Genomic DNA, 24,872 nt, shown 5'->3' with positions numbered 1-24,872 from the left:
GTTTCTGAAAGGTAGGAGCTAGACGTGGAAACCTCCTCTCACGGGTGACCTCTTTGGCGCGTTCCTGGAACCGGATGTCAATCCGGGTGGCAAGAGTTATTAAGTCGTCGAGAGTGGTAGGTATGTCCCGACCGGCGAGTTCATCTTTAATACGGCCGGACAGACCCTCCCAAAAGACAGACACCAGGGCGTCGCTATCCCAGGCCAGCTCTGAAGCAAGGGTACGGAACCGTATGGCATATTGGCCCACGGTGAGATTTCCTTGATGGAGGCGTAGCAGAGATGATGCGGATGAGGTCTTCCGTCCGGGTTCGTCGAAGACCTTCCGGAAAGCTGTGAGAAAGGCTGGCAGGTTGGACACCAGGGGGTCTCCTCTCTCCCATAGAGTATTTAGCCAAGCCAGTGCCTCCCCCGTGAGATGGGACATAATGAAGGCTACTTTGGCCCGGTCGGAGATAAACTGGTGGGACAGGAGTTCAAAGTGCAGGGTGCACTGGTTTATAAAGCCCCGGGCTTGAGCGGGATCGCCTCCGAAGCGAGGAGGTGCAGAAAGCCGGGGTCCGGGGCAGGATACCATGGTATTGGCGGGCAGCGGCGCTGCCGGGTTGCGAGTCATGACACTAGCGGTGGTTGCTGGTGGAGCAGTCAGAGTGTCCAGGCGAGAGTTGACATTCCGCAGATGACTCAGGATGGACTCCTGTTGGGACCTCTGACGGGACAGTTCATGACATAGGTCCGAGAGCGAGGGAGCTTGGGTGCCACCGGGTTCCATGGCCCGAGCAAACTGTAACGGGTCTGGGAGGCGGAACCTCTGAGCAACTATACAAGGGGGCGGTCCTTGTAAGGAAGCGGGTGGCTCCCAGAGAAGACAGGCAGGTAGTCACGGCAAGTGACAGGGACAGTCTCTGGGTAGAAGGGCAGGTAGTCACGGCAAGTAACAGGGACAGTCTCTGGGTAGAAGGGCAGGTAGTCACGGCAAGTGACAGGGACAGTCTCTGGGTAGACTAGCAGACAGGTAGCAGGTGGACGCTCCCAGGTGAGCGGGCAAGAGTCTCTTGACGGGCAGGTGGTCACGGCAAGTGACGGTAGGCTAGCAGGCAGGTAGCAGGTGAGCGCTCCCAGGTGAGCGGGCAGGAGTCTCTGGACAGGCAGGTGGTCACGGCAAGTGACGGCAGAGCCTCCAGGTAGGCAAGCAGGCAGGTAGCAGGTGAGCGCTCCCAGGTGAGCGGGTAAGAGTCTCTGGACAGGCAGGTGGTCACGGCAAGTGACGGCAGAGCCTCCAGGTAGGCAAGCAGGCAGGTAGCAGGTGAGCGTTCCCAGGTGAGCGGGTAAGAATCTCTGGACAGGCAGGTGGTCACGGCAAGTGACGGCAGAGCCTCCAGGTAGGCTAGCAGGCAGGTAGCAGGTGAGCGCTCCCAGGTGAGCGGGCAGGCTGGTCCATAGACAGACTGATAGGTGTCGGAAGGCAGACCGTCGGACCACAGGCTTGCAAGCAGATAAGCGGATATCAGGCAGGTTTCAAGCAGGAATCTGGCAGGTGACTGGCAGGTAACAAGCAGAAATCTGGCAGGTGACTGGCAGGTAACTGGTAACGAGACCTGAGGGCTGGAGCAGAGTGAAGGCTTTGCAACAACATTGCTCGGGCACCTCCATTTTGCAGGAGGTGCCTTATATATGGTGAGGTCCTCCGGCCATTGGCCGGGGACTCCTTACGACGGCGCGCGCGGCCCCTTTAAGAGAGGGGGAGCGCGCGCGCGCGCCCTAAACACAGTGGCCGGGAAGCAGCGCGCGCTGCCAGCAGAGCGGGAGGAGGACGCCGGGCACGGAGCGGAGAGGTGAGGGGAACAGCGTCCCTGCCTAGCAGGAGGCAGGGACGCCGACGCTACACATGGCATCGTTGTCACCTGGGACCCAGTGTCCAGCATTGCCTTCATCGGGATGCCATCAAGCACGACAGGCAGTACTGATCGTCCTCCCACGTACTTGTCTTGCCAGCTTTGTGGGCCTGGTCGTCTTACTCCTGGGGGTTGGCTCTCTGCCCCAGGGGTTGCTCGTTTAAAGTACAGAATCTTGCGTAGTGCCCCGACTTTTGACAGCGGCGGCAGATGGGTTGTCCGTCCTGGTCATAGCGATCGCTGTTCGTACCTCTGGTCGGTGGAATTCTTCTCTGTTGTCGCCACGGGGCGTCATCTGGACTGGAAGCCAGCTGGATCTTTTCCTTTGGAGACACTTGCATGGCCTGCACGGTTTTAGTTAGTGTAGCCACACTTTTGGTCAGCTCCTGAACCTGAAGGCGTAGGTCTGCAGACGGGTCATTGTCTAGAGTTTGTGCATCAGCCTCCACAAGTGCTGGGGGAAAGGACGCCACCTCCTGGTGGTATGTGATAGCTGGACGCCGGAGGGATGCAGTGCTGCCTGGGGTTGGTTCTCGCAGCACCCGGATGGCTCGGTCTTAAAATTGCGCAAAGTCCTGATCAAGGTTTTGCAGAGCCATAATGCGCAGCTGTGTCCGGTGAGCATTAGACAGGATCCCCTCAATAAACTGCTCAGTGCGCAATCTGTCCTCATCTCGCACACTGTCGGGGTCTACCTGTTTAATGGCCTGCGGCGCCTCCTGCAGATTTAGAGCATAGTCCCGTACACTGTCCTGCACTCTTTGTTTTCACCCATAGAACTTCATTTTAATTTCTGCTGCGGTGCGGGTGTCAAAGGTATCCATCAACCGGGCCAGTATTTCCTTGACAGTGCCTTTGTCTCTGCCTGGCCAGTACTTCACCTCTCTCTGGGCTGTACCGATTAGCTGGCCTATGAGGATGCTGACTTTTTGCTCCTCAGACAGGGGGTACACTTTAACCCCTTTACGACCAAGGGCGTATTAGTACGTATCTGTGCCCTGGGCCTTATGGACCTAATACGTATTAGTACGCCCTGGCGATTTCACCCGCACACAGGCTGTGCGGGCGCGATCGCCGCCGGGTGTCAGCTGATTCTCACAGCTGACACCCAGGGCTATGTGCAGGGAGCGGTCCCGCACCGCTCCCAGCACATTAACCCCCGCAATGCGGCGATCGAAGTCGATCGCAGTCGATCGCAGCATTGCGGTGGCAAGGGGAGGTGATCGCCGATACTCACCTCCTCTTCCGGCCTCCAGTGATGTCTGCCGCAGCTTCCAGGATGTTGCCATGACTACCCGATGTCGTCATGACAACATCCGGGTCACCAGACAGCAGGAAGATTTTTTGGACATGCGCAGTGCATCTCCAAACTATCTTCTCCCTGTCCAGCGCTGACAGCCTGCATGGCACAGGGATGGTGCTGCATTCCGGTGCCATGCAGGTGATCAGAGAAAAAAAAAGTGAAAGTCCCATAGTGGGGCAAAGTAATAAAGTATAAAAACTATCAGAAAGTGAAAAAAAAAAAATATATATATATATATATATATATATATATAAATAAATAAAAAATATAATCCACCAAAAAAAAAATATAATGTACCCATCAATAAACATTATTATAAAAAAAAAAAACAACAATAAAAGTACACATATTTGGTATCGCCGCGTCCCGAACAACCTGACCTATAAAACTGTCCCACTAGTTAACCCCTTCAGTGAACACGGTAAAAAAATAAATAAAAAACGAAGCAAAAAACAATGCTTTATCACCATACTGCCAAACAAAAAATGGAATAACACGCGATCAAAAAGACAAATATAAATAAAAATGGTACCACTGAAAACGTCATCTCGTCCCGCAAAAAACAAGCTGCCATACAGCTCCATCAGCCGAAAAATAAAAAAGTTATAGCTCTCAGAATAAAGCTATGCTAAAAAATATTTTTTTCTATAAAATTGCTTTTATTATGTAAAAGTGCATAACATAGAAAAACGATATAAATGTGGTACCGCTGTAAACGTGCTGACCCGAAGAATAAAGCTGCCTTATCAATTTTACCACATGCGGAACAGAATAAAAAAAAACAATTCCTGAATTGTTGTTTTTTGTTTATTCTGCCTCCCAAAAATCGGAATAGAAAGCGATCAAAAAATGTCACGTGCCTGAAAATGGCACCAATAATAACGTCAACTCATCCCGCAAAAAACGAGCCGTCACATGACTGTCAGCCAAAATCTGGAAAAATTATAGCTCTCAAAATATGGCGATGCAAAAACTAGATTTTACAAAAAATGCGTCTTTTAGTGTGTGACAGCTGTCAGTCATAAAAACCTCATATGATTCTGATATTGCTGTAATCACACCGACCCGAAGAATAAAGTCGTCTAATCACTTATACCGCATGAGGAACGGCGTAAAAAATAAACTCTCAGGTTAGGGTTGGGCTAGGGTTAGGGCTGGGTTTGGGGTTAGAGTTGTGATGGGGTTGGGATTTTTTTCAAAAGTAAGAAAAAAAGATGACGATATGGCGACTAGTGTTGAGCGCAAGTGCTCGCTACTTGAGTTTGCATTGGGTGCTCTGGTATGCATTGAGTATCGTGGGTATTTGAGTGACATGCTCGAGTCTCCGCCCCATATGCTTCGCGGCCAAAAATATTTTGCGGGAATTGCCTGCCATGCACAAGCGATCCCCGCATGGTTTTTTTTGGGTGTCTAATAACCGTGAAACATGCGGAGCTGGGACTCGAGCATGTCACTCGAGCACATTCTGTACATGGTGCATACCTGAGTACCAGATGCAAACTCAAGTAGCGAGCACTTGCGCTCAAGAATAATGACAACTTATTCAATATGATGACCTAATGTTATCAAATTCTGTGTCGTACCTCTGAGTTCAAAATGTTCACTATACACCTTAATAAAATCCTTGAGGGGTATAGTTTCCAAAATGGGGTCACTTGTGGGGGAGCTCCACTGTTTAGGCACATCAGGGGCTCTCCAAACGCGACATGGTGTCCGCTAACAAATTGAATGGAAAATCGGCTCAAATTGTTAGCGGACGCCATGTTGCGTTTGGAGAGCCCCTGCGTGCCTAAACATTGGAGCTCCCCCACATGTGACCCCATTTTGGAAACTAGACCCCCCCAAGGCACCTATCTAGATGCATAGTGAGCACTTGGAACCCCCAGGTGCTTCACAAATTGATTCGTAAAAATGAAAAAGTGAAAAAAAAAACACTTTTTCATTTTTATGAATCAATTTGTGAAGCACCTGGGGGTTCCAAGTGCTCACTATGCATCTAGATAGGTGCCTTGGGGGGGTCTAGTTTCCAAAATGGGGTCACTTGTGGGGGAGCTCCAATGTTTGGGCACACAGGGACTCTCCAAACGCAACATGGTGTCCGCTAACAATTTGAGCCGACAATTTGTTAGCGAATACCATGTTGCATTTGAAGAGTCCCTGTGTGCCCAAACATTGGAGCTCCCCCACAAGTGACCCCATTTTGGAAACTAGACCCCCCCAAGGCACCTATCTAGATGCATAGTGAGCACTTGGAACCCACAGGTGCTTCACAAATTGATTCATAAAAATGAAAAAGTGTTTTTTTTTTCACTTTTTCATTTTTACGAATCAATTTGTGAAGCACCTGGGGGTTCCAAGTGCTCACTATGCATCTAGATAGGTGCCTTGGGGGGTCTAGTTTCCAAAATGGGGTCACTTGTAGTCGAGCTCCAATGTTTGGGCACACAGGGGCTCTCCAAACGCAACATGGTGTCCGCTAACAATTTGAGCCAATTTGTTAGCGGACACCATGTTGCATTTGGAGAGTCCCTGTGTGGCCAAACATTGGAGCTCCCCCACAAGCGACCCCATTTTGGAATCTAGACCCCCCAAGGCACCTATCTAGATGCATAGTGAGCACTTGGAACCCCCAGGTGCTTCACAAATTGATTCATAAAAATGAAAAAGTGTTTTTTTTTTCACTTTTTCATTTTTACGAATCAATTTGTGAAGCACCTGGGGGTTCCAAGTGCTCACTATGCATCTAGATAGGTGCCTTGGGGGGTCTAGTTTCCAAAATGGGGTCAATTGTGGGGGAGCTCCAATGTTTGGGCACACAGGGGCTCTCCAAACGCAACATTATGTCCTCTAACAATTTGAGCCGATTTTCCATTCAATTTGTTAGCGGATACCATGTTGCTTTTGGAGAGTCCCTGTGTGCCCAAACATTGGAGCTCCCCCACAAGTGACCCCATTTTGGAAACTAGACCCCCCCAAGGCACCTATCTAGATGCATAGTGAGCACTTGGAACCCCTAGGTGCTTCACAAATTGATTCGTAAAAATGAAAAAGTGAAAAAAACAAACACTTTTTAATTTTTACGAATCAATTTGTGAAGCACCTGGGGGTTCCAAGTGCTCACTATGCATCTAGATAGGTGCCTTGGGGGGGTCTGGTTTCCAAAATGGGGTCACTTGTGGGGGAGCTCCAATGTTTGGGCACACAGGGGCTCTCCAAACGCAACATGGCGTCCGCTAATTATTCAAGCAAATTTTACAATCAAAAAGTCAAATGGCGCTCCTTCCCTTCCGAGCCCTGCCGAGCGCCCAAACAGTGTTTTTTCCCCACATATGGGGTATCTGCATGCCCAGGGGAAATTGCACAACAAATTTTGGGGTCCATTTTTTCTTGTTACCCCTGTGAAAATAAAAAAAATTGAGTCTAAAGTAACATTTTTGTGAAAAAAGTTAAATGTTCATTTTTTTCTTCCACATTCCAAAAATTCCTGTGAAGCACCTGAAGGGTTAATAAAGTTCTTGAATGTGGTTTTGAGCATCTTGAGGGGTGCAGTTTTTAGAATGGTGTCACTTTTGGGTATTTTCTGTCATAAAGACCTCTCAAAGTGACTTCAAATGTGATGTGGCCCCTAAAAAAATGGTTTTGTCAATTTTGTTGGAAAAATGAGAAATCGCTGGTCAACTTTTAACCCTTATAGCTCCCTAACAAAAAAAAATTTTGGTTCCAAAATTGTGCTGATGTAAAGTAGACATGTGGGAAATGTTATTTATTAACTCTTTTTTTGTGACATATCTCTCTGATTTAAGGGCATAAAAATTAAAATTTAGAAAATTGCAAAATTTAAAAAATTTTCGCCAATTTTCTGTTTTTTTCACAAATAAACGCAAGTGATATCGAAGAAATTTTACCACAATCATGAAGTACAATATGTCACGAAAAAACAGTCTCAGAATCAGGGGGGTCCGTTGAATCTCAGAATCAGGGGTGTCCGTTGAAGCATTCTAGAGTAATTACCTCATAAAGTGACAGTGGTCAGAATTGTAAAAATTGGCCTGGTCATTAACGTGCAAACCACCCTTGGGGGTAAAGGGGTTAAACAAACTGCGCAGTCTCTCCTCAAAGTCGCTCAGGGTGTGCGACTCCCCTGAATACTGGGGCAACCACGCCGCCCCTGGTATATATGGCATCGATAACGGCATTACAGTGGCGGTGGCCGCGGCTGAATCCTCTCCTCGGTTGGGCATCCTCCTCCCCCCTAGTGAACCTCAGCCAGGTCCTGGGCATCTGCTGACGTAACAGTATGCTGCTCTGCAGGCAGAAGGATCTCTTACCCGGCGGTTCCGGATCGGGGCCTCCTGCGTCCCCTCGCCTGACGGCAAATGACATGATAACACAGTTCAGTACAGTCTATGGCACACAGGACCCGGTAATACCGGGCTTCGTGAATTCTGTTCGTGACGCCAAGTTGACGCGCCCCCTGGGCCTTGGGGTACTCGGTGCCGGGCCGGTCGTTGTTAGGGGAGATGTCACAGTGGCGGTGACCCGGTCCGTGACCCAGGGCGGTCAGTAAAAAGGAATATTTACAGGGGATTTATAGTTCTTATATACAGTTCGTGACGCCACCTGTGGTATGCGGCTAAAGGGAGCCGCCACTGCGGAGCAGGTCCTCTGGAGCTGTTGTTAATGTAGCAGAGTTGGTTTAGCTCTCCACAGGTAGAGCTTAGCTCCAGGGCAGTGTAGACATTGCTGTTATGGTGTAGTGCAGAGGATAGCGCAGTTAATAATCAGTCCACAGCTTAATGGCGGTTTCCTCTTATCTTTACTTGCGGTGGTTAGGCAGATTGGGGCACGGGTACTAGCTGGTAGTAGAGATCCTGGTGGCCTGGAAGCAAGTTGGGGGATCCACCTAGCCAGGTGGAGTTGTAGGCCTTCCCTTTGCGCTACCTCTTTGGCCCTGCTGCGTATAGCTATGCTAAGGCCCTCGTCCCTGAGTAAAACGTCTTTGTGCTCACCCGTATGGCAGGCAGCTTGGGCCTTCCTGGAGTGTCGCTCCCACGTGGCGGTGCTGGGCCCTATGTGCTGCTGAGCCTCCGGGCGTCTGATGGGGCCAGGAGACCTGTAGTCTCCTGCCCTCCGGTTTCTGCTGCTGGGCCTTCAGTGCCCTACAACCTCGGACTCCGGTGTCCGGTTCTTCTGCGCATTCCTCTGGGGTGAACTGCTGTGAAGCTCCACTCCCTAGGTCTTTCCTCGTCGACGTCCTGACTTCAACTCCTGTCTGCTCTCCTCACACTAACTAACCCCGCCTCCAGATCCCAGTTGCTAAGGGGAGGAGCTCCCCTTGCTGGTCTGGAGCCAGGAAGTGTTGTATGCTAGCAAAACCTGATTAGGGGACCCCTGCTTGCTTCCAGGCATGGCATCACCCCTTGTGAAGGAGGCAATGCCACTGTGGCAACCGGACTCCTGGGGTGCCATATATATATATATATATATATATATATATATATATATATATATATATAGTACAGACCAAAAGTTTGGACACACCTTCTCATTTAAAGATTTTTCTGTATTTTCATGACTATGAAAATTGTACATTCACACTGAAGGCATCAAAACTATGAATTAAGACATGTGGAACCATCAAGAACCTCTCTGGACGTGGAGGAAAGAGAAAAATTGACACTAGATGTCTTTGATGGTTGATGGGAATGGTGGAAAAAGCACCTTGTCAAACATCCAATGACCTGAAGGCCAACCTGGAACAGTCTTGGGTCATGGTTTCAACAAGTAAAATACGCCGCACACTAAACCAAGTAGAGCTTGAAAAGTCACTGAAGAAACCATTGCTGAAGAAAAGACATAAAAATGAATTACTAATCTTTGCCAAAGAGTACCTTGACAAACCACAATCCTTCTGGGAAAATGTTCTGTGGACAGATGAAACAAAAATAGAGCTTTTTGGCAATGCAAAGCAACAGTTTATTTGAAGATGGCGCAATGAAGCTTATAAGGAAAATAACACCTTACCAACAGTTAAGCATGGTGGAGGATCCATAATGCTGTGGGGTTGCTTTGTTGCGTCTGGTACTGGAGGCCTTTACTGCATAACAGGAATCATGAAGTCAGAGAATTATCAAGAGATTTTAGAGCAAAATGTCCTACCCCGAGTAAGAAAACTTGGAAGATAATGGGTCCTCCAGCATGACAATGACCCAAAGCACGCATCCAAAAGTACACATGAATGGTTGAAAAAGAGAAAATGGACTATTTTAAAAATGGCCAGCAATGAATCCTGATCTCAATGCCATTGAAAATCTTTGGGGTGAGCTGAAATCTTCCATTCGGAAAAAAGAACCTTGCAAGCATTCAAGAGCAAAGGAAGAGTGGGAGAAAATTTAAGCTAAGAGTGCAAGAACCTTATAGATGGCTACAAGAAACGTTTGGAGGCTGTCAGCAATGCTAAAGGGTGTGCAACCAAGTATTAATTAGGGGTGCCTTTATTACTGCACATGCTGTTTATTCTGTTTCTTCTTTGTAAAATGGAAGTTGAGAAACAATGTTTTATTGTTGTGTTACTTTGGACCACTAATACAAAAATCCTGAGGATATAACTTTGGTACATTTCCATTGATTTCTGAAGATATTTGTCACGGGGTTACCGCAACAGTTTGGAACCAGAAGACCTCAGCGTCGGATGGCTCCTACTCCAGCTCTGAGAGGAAGCACTTCTCCGTCATTTTAAATGTGTGTTTATTTCTTCCGGCAGAACAGGGGTTAAGCGACCATGTTGGAATTCCCTGAGCTGAACTCGGTTAGCCACTCCTTTTCCCTTTATAATCTGGGCTCTGATTCAAATCCTTGTCAGAGATAGTTTTTGCTGCATGGCTAACGGAGGGAGAGGAGTTCTTATGAGAAGGAGAGTTGAAGGAATTATTTGTGACTGTAGTCTGGTTTGTATGCATGGTAATTCCTTATCCTTCTCCATTTTTGGTTTATTCCCCTACCTTCACGCCCCGGTGCTTTCCTCTGTTATATGTGAGTGAATATTTCGTGTGCCTGGAGTTTTCTGTTTACCCCTGTCTGTGTAACCCTGTTTGTCGGGTTGATGTACTACGGTGCACAGTAGCGCCCCCTTCTCTGGGTGGGGGGAGTGAACAGATGGACGGCTTACTCAGGAGTTAGGGCGAGGGAGGCCCCGGCAACCTCACCTTCAGAGGTATCCCAGGGAATAGGGCAAGCTAGGGAGCCCCCTAGTTTTAGGGACAGCGTAGGAGCCCCTGGTCACCTGACATCTGTGTCGTGACAATATTGTACGGTCTATGAAAAAAATAAAGGGGTGCCAATAATGGTGAGCAGCACTATATATTCCTGTTCATTGCTTTTGGTTTTTGTTTCAGTTTTTGCAAATAAGGGTGTGGCATCCATTTTGTTTGAGCTGGACATTACGTTTATATAGCTCCCCATTGCTGGATGTCCATTAGCCGGAGCCTTGTTCCTTCTCTGCCGCCATTCACATTTACGTCATGTGATATATGGTAAGGTTTTAATACTAGAGGCCAGGACAGTCCTGAATAGGGTCATCGTGATGTGGTGGCATGGCTTTTACTTTTTTTTATCAAAATTATGTTAACTGAGTAGCCTATATTATTTGCATGCTCTATTGCTATTTATTTATTTACTGCAGGGTATTTGCTCATTTTGTTTTCATCTTAGGTTTTATCTGTTTATTGGCCAGTGTGAACATGTGCTTACACACTGTATGCACACCAATTTATTTTCCAGTTCATTGCTTTTGGCTTTTGCTTCTCTGGCACAGGATGGGCCAATGTTGATGATGTCAGCACTTTGCTCAACTGTTCTGTCTATGACAGTGGAGGGGCGGCACTGGAGTTGCGGATGAAGCTCTGTTCAGACTTTCTGCTTCCCATGTAACTGCAGCAGCCATTGTGGCTCCAGAGTAATCTGTCTTAGAACTTGGAAATGGGAGCTGACAGGATCAAAAGCAGGGCACCGAGTATAGTGTCCATGCATTGCTTACCTGTGAGCAAATTATTTTAGCTGGTCTGGCGGGCCACTTTAACCTTAAAAAGACAGCTAAATAGGTAAGTCATAGTAGATGTAATCACAGCTAGTGGTGTAGGCTCATTACCAGTATAGTAATATATATGTTAGTTTTCATTGCTACATGAGACATTTCTAGCTATAATTCTAAAGAGCTCAAGAAGGATTTTACAAATATCATACATTCCCTTCATTTACAACCTACAACTGCTAAATCTGCATTTTTTGATTTTAAAAATTAATTTCAGTATTTCTCACATGGCAAAGTATTGATAAAGATCTACCAAGCTTCTTCTGACAAGATACTACCAAGTCCCCTACAACATGTGGAACAATAGGAAATCCTTCTGGTTTCATGTTGACCTACACTGCCTCTTTCCCTACTGCCCCCCACTAATCCACTCTGTCATATCCCTCTCTTACTGCACCCCCCACACTGCTCCTTTCCCTAATGTTCCCCTACACTGCCCCTCTCCATAATGACCTCCACACTGCGCCTTTTATAATGTACCAGTACACAAAAAGAAAAAGTGGGCACTGCTGGGGAATAATAATCACAAATAGAAAGGGGTGCTACAGTAACCTGATGTAAAGACACAAAATTATTCGGAAGAAAAAGACTCAGGATATATAACCATGCACACCCAATGTTGGAAAAGTGAAAAAAATCTTTATTACATGATTACATTTAGACAACAAAAGAAAATTTTTTTAAAAGCATTTAAAACAGACAAAAACATGTGCAATCTTCATATGGGGGAATTCATGATAATATGTATAAAAATAGCAATAAACCCCACTATGATATGTGCCACAGGTGTATTTTACATCACTTATATAACATTCGATTAATGTAGACCAACTAAGCAACCCTGGCTTTAAATAGCACAACATAACCAGTCAAAATATGTGTTTTAGACAAACCAAACCCTCCTAAATAATATAAGTGAATCAAGGAATGAGTAGGAGAGATGGTCTATTGGCAATGGGGGCCCATATTTTAGAGGTATTGGCCAGATTGTGTCACCAAAGTCATATATGACGTGGCACAGTTGATCTAAATATAAATAACAAGCCAGGCATTCCTGAGTGGTCAAGTCAAGAAAATAAATAAATAAAAAATATATGGAAGAATAATTACCTGCTGGCACCTGAGACCCTACGCGTTACGCTGCTCAGACGCAGCTTCGTCAGGGGTATGTCACTGTCAAACTCTGAAAGTGGCATTTAAGACGATGGCAGCGTATGTTGTTCCTGCCATGGCAGTATTTCTGTGAAGTCAAGCCACAGCTTGGGCCTCATAGGAGACTATGATTTTTTTTCTATACACTTCAATACAGTTGTACTGAAGTATATAGAGTAAGCAGTCAGATGATTGGTTCCCTAAGGGGACTACAAAAAAAGTAAATAAACCGTAAAAACAAAAATTCGAAAATTAAAGAGCAAATTTGAATCACCCCTTTAAAAATAAAGATATATATAAAAAATTAAATATATGAAACATTTTTAGTATTGCTACATCCATAAAACTATGATCTATTCAATTTATTTAACCCATTCGGTAAATGCCGTAAGGAAAAAAAAATCTAAGATTTTTTCAGTGACTGCACCTCTGCAAAAAAACTTTCAATAAAAACTGTTCAGAATGTTGAATTTAACCCAAAATAGTTTCAATAAGATTGTCAGCTTCCCTCAAAATAAAACAAGCACTCTCACAGCTCAATTGTCAGAAAAATAATAAACTTACAGATTTCAGAAAATGTCGACACAAGCCAATTTTCTATATTTTAATTTCTGATTTTTTTCACCATTGAAAAAAACTATACAAGTTTGGTATTGCTGTAATCGTACTGACCTGGAGAATCATGTTGCCAGGTAATATTTTTTATCACACAATGAACGCTGGAAAATAAAAAAACATTTGAGTCCATGATCTTGAATTGGTTAGTTGCTGCTCTCTTCAATTATCCATTTTTTTCCAGCCTCTGATATTCTGCACAATATCCATGTTTTTGCATAGGTTTGTTTTTTCTATTTTCAGGGAAGCGACGAGGTCACATTTTTTGTTTTATTTGGACATTCTTTTCCACTTCAATATCCTTTCTGCATGAGAGTTTTAATGAGTCCTTTGCTCAAGGCTGTATAGAACGTGCTCATCCATGTGGAAGCAGCCATTGACGATGAGAGGAGGTTTGGCTACAAGTGCTGATGATGTGATACGTATCTAAACTGACAAGCTGGTGGACAGTAACAACACAGAGTCACACAGATCAATAGAAACATTCCCAGTCACTAGTGAAAAATGCAACCATTCCTCATCGACCCAGCAACCTATTATGTAAGCAGGGGTGACGTACAAGTGCTCTACTTGTGATGAACACCGGATGCTTACTATAAAGCACCTGTATGAGCAGCTAGGGTACTATGATGCTACTTGCCCATCCCAGTGTCTCATTGGTGGGTAAGCTGCTTATGGTCTGGTGGGCTTGTGCATATACACAGCAGTCAGTCTGATAAAGAAGAGCTGCAGTATGAAGCATGTGTGGACCGAGTCTTTATGAGAAGTGTTAGATTTCATCCTTTGCATTAGCTGTATGCAGTCAAAACTGAAGAAAATACATTTGAAATTATCATTAACTTAATGACCAAGCACAAAATATGTTCAAGTCATAAGAATAACTAAGTACACCCTCTTTGAATTCCATAATGTTATTCGTCAAAAGGTAATAAAAAAAATCTGGTCTTTAGTATGTCTTAAAATTAGGTAAATACAACCTCAGGTGACCAAGAACCCTGATAAATTACACATTTATTTAACAAATGTAGGCCAAAATGCAGAAGCAGTGTGTCAAAAATAAGTACACCCTTACAGCTTCTAAAGAATTTAAAAGGGTATGTAGCAGCAAGGTGCTAGTAATCCCATGCTTTTAAAGAGGTTGTCCAATACTCTTACATTGATGACCTATCCTTAGGATAGGTCATCAATGTCTGATAGGCCGGGGTCCTACACCCGCCACCCCTTCTGATCAGCTATTATCGGTGTCGGTAGCCTCCGGCGGGAAGTACTCACTTGCCGAGCTGTTCTGTTTACTTGGCCGATCAGACATTTATGACCTATCTTAGGGATAGGTCATCAATGTAAAAGTAGTGGACAACCTCTTTAATTAATTATTAATCAAAGTGTGAATAACTCTATAAGGCTAAGTGCCCACGTTGCGGAAATGAAGCATATTTTTTACGCTTCTCCCTGGCGGGAAAATCGCATGCGGATTTTACATGCGGTTTTCCCGCCAGGTAGAAGCGTTTGTGATGCGTCTTTGCAGCGTCTTTGCATGCATTTCCGCATGCGGGTTATCAAGCACTTCTCCAAGTGATTTAAGCATCACTTGGAAAAGTGCTTGACAACTTGTTCACACTATATAAATCCTTGCAACCGGCATGGATTTATATAGTGTGACCAAGTAATAGTTAAAAAAAAAAGAATCAGAATGGTAAAAAATAAAAAAATAAAGTTTATACTCACTTTGCGATGCATTCTCTGCCCCGTCCGGAGTCTTGAGCGGCTCACGCTGTTGTGTGCAGGACCTGCGGTGAAGTCATTGAGTCATGTGATGGGTCACATGACTCAATGACGTGGCAGGTCCTTCAGACAACAGCGCGACGGAGGGAAAACATCAGAAGATAAGTATAAACTTTATTTTTTCTTTTTTTCACAGGTTCTTTGGTACCCAGGTCTGGAGGAGAGTCTCCACTCCTCCAGACTTGGGTACCATCCACGCATTGATTCCGCATGCGGAAACGCAAAATTAATGAACATGCTGCGGATTTTTGACCGCAGCATATACGCTGTGGAAAAATCCGCAGCATGGGCATTGACATTGCGGAATGCCATTGGGGACCATGGGGTGCGGATATACATGCGTTTTACAAGCGTTTACGCTGCGGAAATTCCGCAGCATATACGCTTGTAATACGCAACGTGGGCACGCAGCCTAAAAGGTGCGTGTGCCTATGAGGAAAGACATCAGCAATGATCTTAGGGAAGAAACTGTTGCTGTCCATCCATCTGGGAACGGTCATTTTCAATTTATTGTACATCATTCTACAGGAAGAAAGATTATTCACAAGACAAAAACATTCAAGACGGCTGACAATCATTCTAAGAGTGGTCGTTTCTGCAAACTCAGCCCAAGTTCAGACCGCGCAATGCTCAGAGAAATTGTTAAAAACCCAAGCGCTACAGGTCAAACTCTCAAGGCCTGAGCATGTTCAATTCCATGGCAGTACAATTAGAAAAAGGCTGAACAAGTATGACTTGTTTAGAAGAGTTGCCAGGGGAAAGACTATTCTTTCTAAAAACATGGCAGTATGGGTAAAATTTGCACGGTTATATCTGAACAAACTATAAGACTTCTAGGACAATATCCTTTGGACAGATGAGACCAAAGTGGAGATGTTTGGCCATAATGCCCTGTGCCACGTTTCAGCTCAAACATCTCATACCAACTGTCATGCATGGTGATGAAGAGTGATAATTTGAGATTGTTTTGCAGCCACTGATCTTGGGCACCTTGCAGTCATTGAGTCAACCATGAACGCCGCTGTATACCAAAGTATTCAAGAGACAAATTTGAGGCCATGTGTTCAAATCCTGAAGCTTTTGTGGGCTCCTTCTATGAACTCTGAGCTTTACTTCCATACATTCTCTATTGGATTTGGGTCAGGTGATTGGCTGGGGCATTCTACCAACTTTATAACCATTTCTCTGAAACCAATTAAGCGTTTCCTTGGCTGTGTGTTTTCGTTTCATCTTCATCATCCTGGTAAGTGGCAGCAGATTTTTATCAAGTGTGTCTTGGTACATTTGTCCATTCATCCTCCCTTCAATTATATGAAGTTTGCCAGTGTCGTATGCCAAAAAACAGCCCCACACCATGATGTTCCCACCTCCAAACTTCACTCTTGGTATGGTGTTTTTCCGGTTTGATTTCTTTGCCTGTGTGAATTGGATGAGTTGTTACTGATATCTGGTTATAATTCATGCCAATATCACCTTCAGAAATATATTTACTTAGAAAACGTGTGACGTGTTAAATACTTATTTCCCCCGCTGTATATATATTTAAAAGCTAATAAAAAACAATGTAATCACCCATCTTTTCTTCCATTGAAAATAAAGAAATCTGTTCTATAAAAATATGAGAAATTAACCCGTAGAGTAAATACCGTAACGAAAAAAAACAAAACTCCAAAATTGTTTTTTAGGCACCATACTTCCCTAAAAAATACAATAAGAAGTGATCAAAGCATCATGGTACCCCAAGGTGATATTGATAAAACCATCAGCTTGCTACGCAAACAATAAGCCCTTGCACAGCTCAACCAAAATTTAAAAACATTACAAGAAAAAACCCCAAAAATAACAGAAACCAATTTTTTTTTATGAACTTCTGAATATTTTTCCTCCAATTAAAGAAAATTTTTTATGGAAGGTTGGTGTCGGCGTACTCATGCTGACCTGGAAAATTATTTTTCCAGGTTATTTTTACTACACAATGAGTGCTGTAAAAACAACCCCCAAAATGTGGCAAAATTGCATTTCAATTCACCATTTCACACGACTTTGAATTTCTTTCCTGTTTTTCAGTCCATTGTATGGTAAGATGAATGATGTCATTCAAAATTACATCTTGTCCCACATAAAATCGAGCCTTCGCACAGCTCTGTCAACGGAAAATTGAAAAAATTATGACTTTTGGAAGAAAGGGAGGAAAAAACACAAAAATGAAAAAATCGCATTGGGCGTTGAGGAGTTCAGAGAGCTGTCTTAAACAAATGCCTACAAACCTTAATGAACTGCAACATTGTAAAGAAAAGTGAGACAGAAGTCCTTCAGAACGATGGGAGAGACTGATAAAGTCATACACAAAATGATCACTTCAAGTTATTGCTGCTAAACGTCTTTCAACAAACTCTTGACTCATAGGGTGTACTTAATTTTTCATACACTGCTTCTGCATTTTGGCCTATTTTTTGATAAATATGTAATGACATTGTGTAACGTGTTGCTGTTCTCCTAATGTATTCGCCTAATTTTAAGACCAGTTGTTATTTTTTGAAATTATGTCCTGGTATTTAAAATCATAAAATTCAAAGGGGGTGTACTTACTTTTTCTCATGACTGTACATTGTTTGGTCATGGGTTTTAATTCTGCGCCAATGTATGTTGTGTAATGTAATCTTCTCTTTCTCTTCTAATTATTGAATAGTGGCCATTATGCAATAATTAGAGGAAGGGGCTGCTGCTGCCTCTATTGGACCCCCCTGATCCTGTGATCGCCAGGTGCCCTCAGCATGTCAGGGCTGCTCAATTTTAGCAGACCTGGATCTTCACTTGTGACTGATATCCCAACAGAGGGCAGTTTTCGTCTGTAACTGGAAGAGGTAGTGGATGGTGGGACCTTCTTTAGATGGATCATGTCTGTGTATAACACAGTGTATATAGTGTAACAGTATACACTCACCTCTGTTTATTGACTGCTGTTACTCTTCCTTCTTGGTTAACCGATTAATCAGGTAATGGATATGGAGGAGTTGGGTTGTAGAAATTTCAGAGCGCACTGTTAACTTTGGAGGAAAATTAATTCCGAGTCCATGCTGAGTCCAGATACAATACTTTATTGAGGCAGAATGCAGATACACAAACCAGTTTTTGTCTCTGGACTGGAGCCTTCGTCATGTGAGTTGGCACGCTCAACTGAAAGAGGCTCTGGTCCGAAACCGAAAACCAGTTTGTGTATCTGCATTCTGCCTCAAACAAGTATTACATCTGGCCTCACCATAGACTTGGAATTAATTTTCCTCTTTCACAGCTCTCTCCCAAATTTCTACATGCCCAACTCCATTATCCTGTTTCTGGGGCTCGAATGGATAGTGTTGGCCCTATATATCAAAACGTTTACACCAGAAAACTATTGTAAAACATTTTGAATAGTCACAACATTTTGTGCACAATGTGGAGTTACTTTTGCCGTTTTCACCAGTTTAAAGCATCTTTGCCAAAACGGGTGGGAGCTTGGGAGATGCCAGAATGGGGGAGGGCTACGCTCGCCCGTCAAACTTATGGAAAATTATGGCGTATGTTACTCCAGTTGCTCGTCTGGATGATTTCCTCGATACACATAACATTGTGGGTTATAGTTAATTTAGTGACAAAATGTATAATTGGTGGAGAAAGGTTGAACTTGATGGACATAGTTCTTTTTTCAACCTATGTAACTATGATATGTTAAGAAAAAACTCCAAATGAAAAAAAAACTTTTTGCAATTCCAAATACACACCGTTGCCATAGCCATTCCGTAATCTGAGTCATTACATGTTATATATCAGAATTACCAAAAATAGGGAATTAATTCTCATACTTGACTGGAGTGGTGCTTTAAGTCATGCTATATACCAAGAGGAAAAATTCTTAATACCTTCTGAGAGGACATAGTAAAATTAAAATCAGGCTCTAGTGGCAATAAAGATCTTGTACCTGTTTGCCTACTCTTCCATCTCTTTTCTTGGATTCCCCTCCATGGAGTGGGTCATCTCAAATTTCCTTTCTCCGGTGGCCAAATTGTACAGGGTGGGCCATTTATATGGATACACCTAAATTAAATGAGAATGGTTGATGATATCAACTTCCTGTTTGTGGCACATTAGTATATGGGAGGGGGAAAACTTTTCCAGACGGGTGGTGACCACAGCGTCCATTTTGAAGTCGGTCATTTTGGATCCAACTTTATTTTTTTCAATGGAAAGAGGGTCATGTGACACATCAAACTTATTGAGAATTTCATAAGAAAAACAGTGGTGTGCTTGGTCTTAACGTAACTTTATTCTTTCATGACTTTTTTACAAGTTTATGACCACTTATAAAATGTGTTCAAAGTGCTGCCCATTGTGTTGGATTGTCAATGCAACCCTATTCTCCCATTCTTGACACACTGATAGCAACACCGCAGAAGAAATGCTAGCACAGGCTTCCAGTATCTGTTGTTTCAGATGCTGCACATCTGGTATCTTCACAGCATAGACAGTTGCCTTCAGATGACCCCAAAGATATGAGTCTAAGGGGGTCTGATCGGGAGACCTTGGTGGCCATTCAACTGGCCCACGACGACCAATCCACTTTCCAGGAAACTGTTCATGTAGGAATGCTCGGACCTGACACCCATAATGTGGTGGTGCACCATCTTGTTGGAAAAACTCAGGGAACGTGCCATCTTCAGTGCATAAAGAGGGCAACACATCATCATGTAGCAATTTCAGATATCCAGTGGCATTGAGGTTTCCATTGATGAAGAATGGTCTCACTATCTTTGTACCCCATATACCATACCATCAAGATACGAGATGTGCAGCATCTGAAACAACAGATACTGGAAGCCTGTGCTAGCATTTCTTCTGCGGTGTTGCTTTCAGTGTGTCAAGAGTGGGAGAAGAGGGTTGTATTGACAATCCAACACAATGGGCAGCACTTTGAACACATTTTATAAGTGGTCATAAACTTGTAAAAAACTCATGAAAGAATAAAGTTACATTAAAACCAAGCACACCATTGTTTTTCTTATGAAATTCTCAATAAGTTTGATGTGTCACATGACCCTCTTCCCATTGAAATAAATAAAGTTGGATCCAAAATGGCCAACTTCAAAATGGCCGCCATGGTCACCACCCATCTGGAAAAGTTTTCCCCCTCCCATATACTAGTGTGCCACAAACAGGAAGTTGATATCACCAACCATTCCCATTTAATTTAGGTGTATCCATATAAATGGCCCACTCTGTATATAGCGTTTTAGTATCAGCCTACATATGTTATTTTGGTTTAAGTACATCACATTTTAAATTCTTTACATGTGATGTATATTTCAGGAATGGCCTTCCCTGCCGATATCTTGGAGAACTGTAGCCATGATGAGCTGGAGAGCCTTTCGGAGGATTATTTGTCCTATCTCCGATGTGCAGACCCGGATAACCCAGAGTATTTATCATCGCGGGATGGAAGAGAGGTACCGTAATTTATACATAGATTACCTTATTTATTTATTTATAATTTTCATAAGTGAAAATTCCTGATGAATCACACTGATGGAAAAACTGACTCTGACCAAATGGATGACTGAATGAGGACTAATTCTGTATGGCAATACTCCTGCTTTAGGGGCCAGGTAGTTCTCTTTGGGTTCTCGGTAGAAAACCTTTATTGAATTTCCTTTTAGAAGGTGTTAACAAAAAAAAAGGATATGTTTTCTGGAAACAAAAAATACATATAAAGCAGTCATAGTAAATATTTCAAATATGTTGATCGTTATTGGATTTTTTTTTCCAGGTGCCAATCAGTCTTAGTACTGTAGGGTATGTGCCACTTTATGGAGGAGATCAAACACACAAAGTTCTGGCTCTTTTTGCACCAGAAGATCCGCTGACAGGTAGGTCAATTCTAATTACTTTTTTTTTAATATTTCACATAGCTGAAAAGAAAATATTTTTTATGTAAAACACGAAGATTACAGCAGTTAATAACATGCCCACAGATCACACCGAAGCCATGAGGCTATTAACTAATCTGCTTTATCCATACTTAAAAAACAGATATTTTAATAAAGTCCCACTTTCCACAAATTCCTGGTAACGGTTTCTGTGTTAATATTGGCTAAGTCTATGTCTCTAATAGTGTTGAGCCACCCCCGTAGTGTTCGAGTTCGGTTCGGTTCGTCGAACACCCGTGTGTTCGCCGAACTGTTCGTCGAACTGTTCGTCGAACACCTTCGAACACCGTTAAAACCAATGGCAGGCAAACAAAAACACATAGAAACACATAGAAAACACCTTCAAAGGTGTCCAAAAGCTGACAAACTGCTCAGAAGACACAACTAACACATGGAAAAGTGACAAGTACATATAGTCATGCGAAAAGAAAAGAGGTGGAGGAGTTAAAGGAGGGGGAGACACAGATATAGGCATGTCATGCCCTTCTAAAATCCAAAAAGTGAGAAGCCGAGACGGCCAGTCCGCTCCTGCCCGTGCCACCTCCGTGTCGCCTTGTTTGTGCCAGAGCCGCGGTGAACCCTGACGGCCAGCCCCCCTCTCCCAATACTGGTGCCTGTCCGCTGGTGGGTCGAGAGAGCCCCCCTGTGGTGGAGGCAGCTCTAAGCTTTTTAATTTAAATTGTCCCTCTAATTTGAATGAATACACTTTAAATCCATTTACAAGGATCTATTGGAGGGCAAGTCTCATGCCAGCAGCCGCGTAATTCCAGCTCCAGTAGCGTCCACTAAAGCTGCTGCAGTTAAAAAGCTTTTATAAGGATCGAGCTCGGCTGTCCACCGCAAGGCATCCTAGTGCCAGTCCCAGCCCCTATGCCTTGGGGTGCCTCCTGATGCTCTTCACTGAGTATCCCGTGGTCCCGAAGCATTTCCTTTGAAAAAATTAAGTGTCCAAACTACAGGTGGTGTAGCTTGCTTAACAGTCGGGATAATCCGCTGACTAGCAGACACTGCTACTAGGCACAAAGTATTTCCTGGGCTAGATGCAGTTAAAAATTTGTAAGTAGATACTCTCGTTGGATGCTGAGAAAGCATTCCATAGAGTCTCCTGGCACGCCATATATGATTCTCTTAAAAAGCTTGGGGTAGGGGTCTAGGGGACCCTTTTATAGCCAAAATCACGGCCCTGTATCACAATACGTCACCTAGGCTGAAGATAAATGGAACTGTAGCACCGAGGGCTCGGTTGCTACAGACGTATTGCACCTCACCCAGAGGTGTGATATCTCACTCTCAGATAAGGATGGAGTGTGGATTAGGACCCGACACCTGCATGCATTACACCACATTGCCGTGGGGCAGGGCGACCAATATGCCCCTGAGATGGGCACGACAGTCCCTGTCCATGGCTGGAGTGGGGGGAGGGAACACTGAGGAAGGGGAACCCTGCAGTGCAGGAGCAGGGAGGAAGCAGTTCCTGGGTGCATTGAGAAGGGAGTATAAAAGGTGGGCACCATCTTAGTTCAGTGCAGAGAAGTCTGAGCAGAAGTGGCAGGGAGCAGGGGCTCTGCATGAGCTCTGCTCCGGAGGCGGGCCTAGTAACAGAGGCCCAGGCCTGCAAGAGGGAGAAGGAAGGAAGAGGAGCGGAGAAGGCTCCAGGAACGAGGAATGAAGGGATCCCAGGGGTGCGGACGGGCGAGTCGCCACCGCACGCCCGAATCCACCTGCGTGGAGGGGTCAGGCCAAAGGGGGAGACCGGTCCCCGAACTAGTGGAGGCAGGAAACGACCCTCAGCTAGAAACCGGAGGCTCTGACATTTTATGTGGCGCAGCCCCTTGCTCCACCCGCTAGGAAGGCACCACATAGGGTCAGGGAAACTGGCGCCAAGTTTACCAAGAGGAGGCCCGAGGCAGCCGGACAGAAGTGTTGGTAAGAAAGGCCAGACAAAGGACACACAAAGGGGGTCCTGTGAAGCGCTCCAAAGTTATCTGGGAGTTGTCTGAGCCCCTCACCTGGTGAGCACAGTACGACGTGGGCAGCCGTTACCTGCAGACGTGGTCTGGATAATAAGAACTGTGAGTAAAGGCCCTGAACTGCATCACTGACTCCGTGTCGTTACTGCTGCTGCCCTGCACCATCACCCCCATCCTCCGCATACACTGCCCTGAGGCTATACTCCTCCCGTGGGGAGTTATGCTACGCTCTGCTGCATCCACAACACCAGCCTTAGCGGTCTGCCCTGTAGCGGCGGTTCACTCTGACCGCAATCCACGGGTGGCGTAGTCGGACATTTAAACATCAAAACCACATAAATAGTTCCGCCACTGGTTTGACCGCCCTGAGCCACGGAACCGGATCGCCGCCACGAAGACTACAACCACCAGCATCCACCAAAAAGGGTCCGGCTCCGGGTGTCCCAAGGCCCTGGGGGTGCGTCAGAACATTTTCATCACCTTTCACAATCACCAATGGGACAAGGCAGGGATGTCCTCTGTCCCCTCTCTTATACATCCTAGTGACGGAGCACCTGCTCTCATCAATTCTCCATAACCCCAATATTAGGTGGATTGAGGTGGGAGGCACCGAGTACAAGTGCTCTCTATTTGCTGATGATGTCCTAGTATATATCACTCAATCACATATATCCATCCCTGCTGTTATGGCTGAAATAGATCACTTTGTTACATGGTAAAATTTTAAAATCAATGCAGCGAAGTCTGAGGCCCTCGATGTCTCCCTCCCTAAATCCATATAGGATTCCATCCAGTCCAACTTTCCCTTTGCCTGGCCCTCACAGGGTATCAAATACTTAGGAATTCCTATTCATAGAGACCTCTCCCATCTATGTTATCTTAATTTTGGGCCCTTTATTGAACAATTCCATACAGACCACGGTTGGCAAGTTAGAACTGTAAGATTCACTACGTGAACATATGGTGTTTTGTGGAAAAGCACATGTACACCGCGTTCCAAATTATTATGCAAAAAGTGTTTAGGAGTGATAAGGGAAGAATTTGTTTGTTTGTCAGTTAAACTCATTGATGGTGATGTGTGTCAGGGCTCTTTATATCACTGTAAGCAATTGCAGACACCTGTGCTAATTAGTTTGGCAGGTGTGTCCAATGAAAGGCAAGACTACTTAAGAAGGCTCTCTCACATTATTAAGCAGCCTACATTTTCTGCCAAAATGGGAAAGAAAAAGGATGTGTCGGCTGCTGAGAAGCAACAAATTGTGGAGTGTTTAGGTCAAGGCATGACTACAATCAACATTGTGCGATGATCAGGATGAAGTGTCTTGGCAATCAAGAAGTATGTAGCTGATTCACAGTACACACGTGTGCGTGCTGATAAGGGCAAATTGAGGACTCTTTCCTACAGGCAATTACGTCAGGTTGAAAGAGCAGCGGCAAAAAAGCCTTGTCATAGCAGCAGACAAGTTTTTGAAGCTGCTTGTGCCTCCAACGTCCCCCGAACAACAAGATGCAGGGTCCTTCAGAGGTTTGCAGCTGTGCATACGCCATCCTGTCGACCTCCTCTATCCACTTCACACAAGCAGAAACGGCTCCAGTGGGCCAAACATTACATGAAGACTGATTTCAAAACTGTTTTGTTCACGGATGAGTGCCGTGCAGCGCTCGATGGTCCAGATGAATGGAGTGGAGGATGGCTGGTTGATGGACACCCCACGCAAACACGGCTACAGCGCCAACAAGGAGGAGGTGGAGTAATGTTTTGGGCTGGAATCATGGGGAGAGAGATTGTCGGCCCCTTTAGGATCCCTGAAGGCGCTAAAGATGAACTCCATAATGTATGTGGATTTTCTCAAACAGCACTTCCTGCCATGGTTCAAGAAGAAGAACCGTGTATTTCACAGCAAGATCATTTTTCTGCATGATAATGCACCATCTCATGCTGCACATAAAACATCTGCATCTCTGGCTGATATGGGCATAAAAGGGGACAAACTTATGGTGTGACCCCCATGCTCCCCTGACCTCTACCCCATTCAGAACCTTTGGAGCATCATTAAAAGGAGTGTCTATGATGGCGGGAGGCAGTTCACATCTAAGCAACAGCTC

General features: G+C 44.7%; 1 protein-coding gene across 4 annotated transcripts in view; it reads left to right on the top strand.

Moving 5' to 3' along the window:
* FAM169A (family with sequence similarity 169 member A) overlaps positions 1 to 24,872 on the top strand; it is a 165,217-nt gene that overhangs the window by 43,174 nt on the left and 97,171 nt on the right. For all 4 annotated transcript variants that reach the window (XM_073679932.1, XM_073679921.1, XM_073679929.1 and 1 more), the window contains 2 exons: positions 20,180 to 20,316; positions 20,637 to 20,736. In XM_073679932.1, the coding sequence (XP_073536033.1) occupies positions 20,182 to 20,316; positions 20,637 to 20,736 (235 nt within the window). In that variant the 5' untranslated portion in view covers positions 20,180 to 20,181. The remainder of the gene's footprint in view (positions 1 to 20,179; positions 20,317 to 20,636; positions 20,737 to 24,872) is intronic.

This window comes from Phyllobates terribilis, unplaced genomic scaffold (assembly GCF_046119375.1).
Source record: "Phyllobates terribilis strain yellow unplaced genomic scaffold, ASM4611937v1 Scaffold_1__5_contigs__length_1240528914, whole genome shotgun sequence".
NCBI lineage: Eukaryota > Metazoa > Chordata > Amphibia > Anura > Dendrobatidae > Phyllobates > Phyllobates terribilis.
This window is presented reverse-complemented; position numbering and strand designations above follow the sequence as displayed.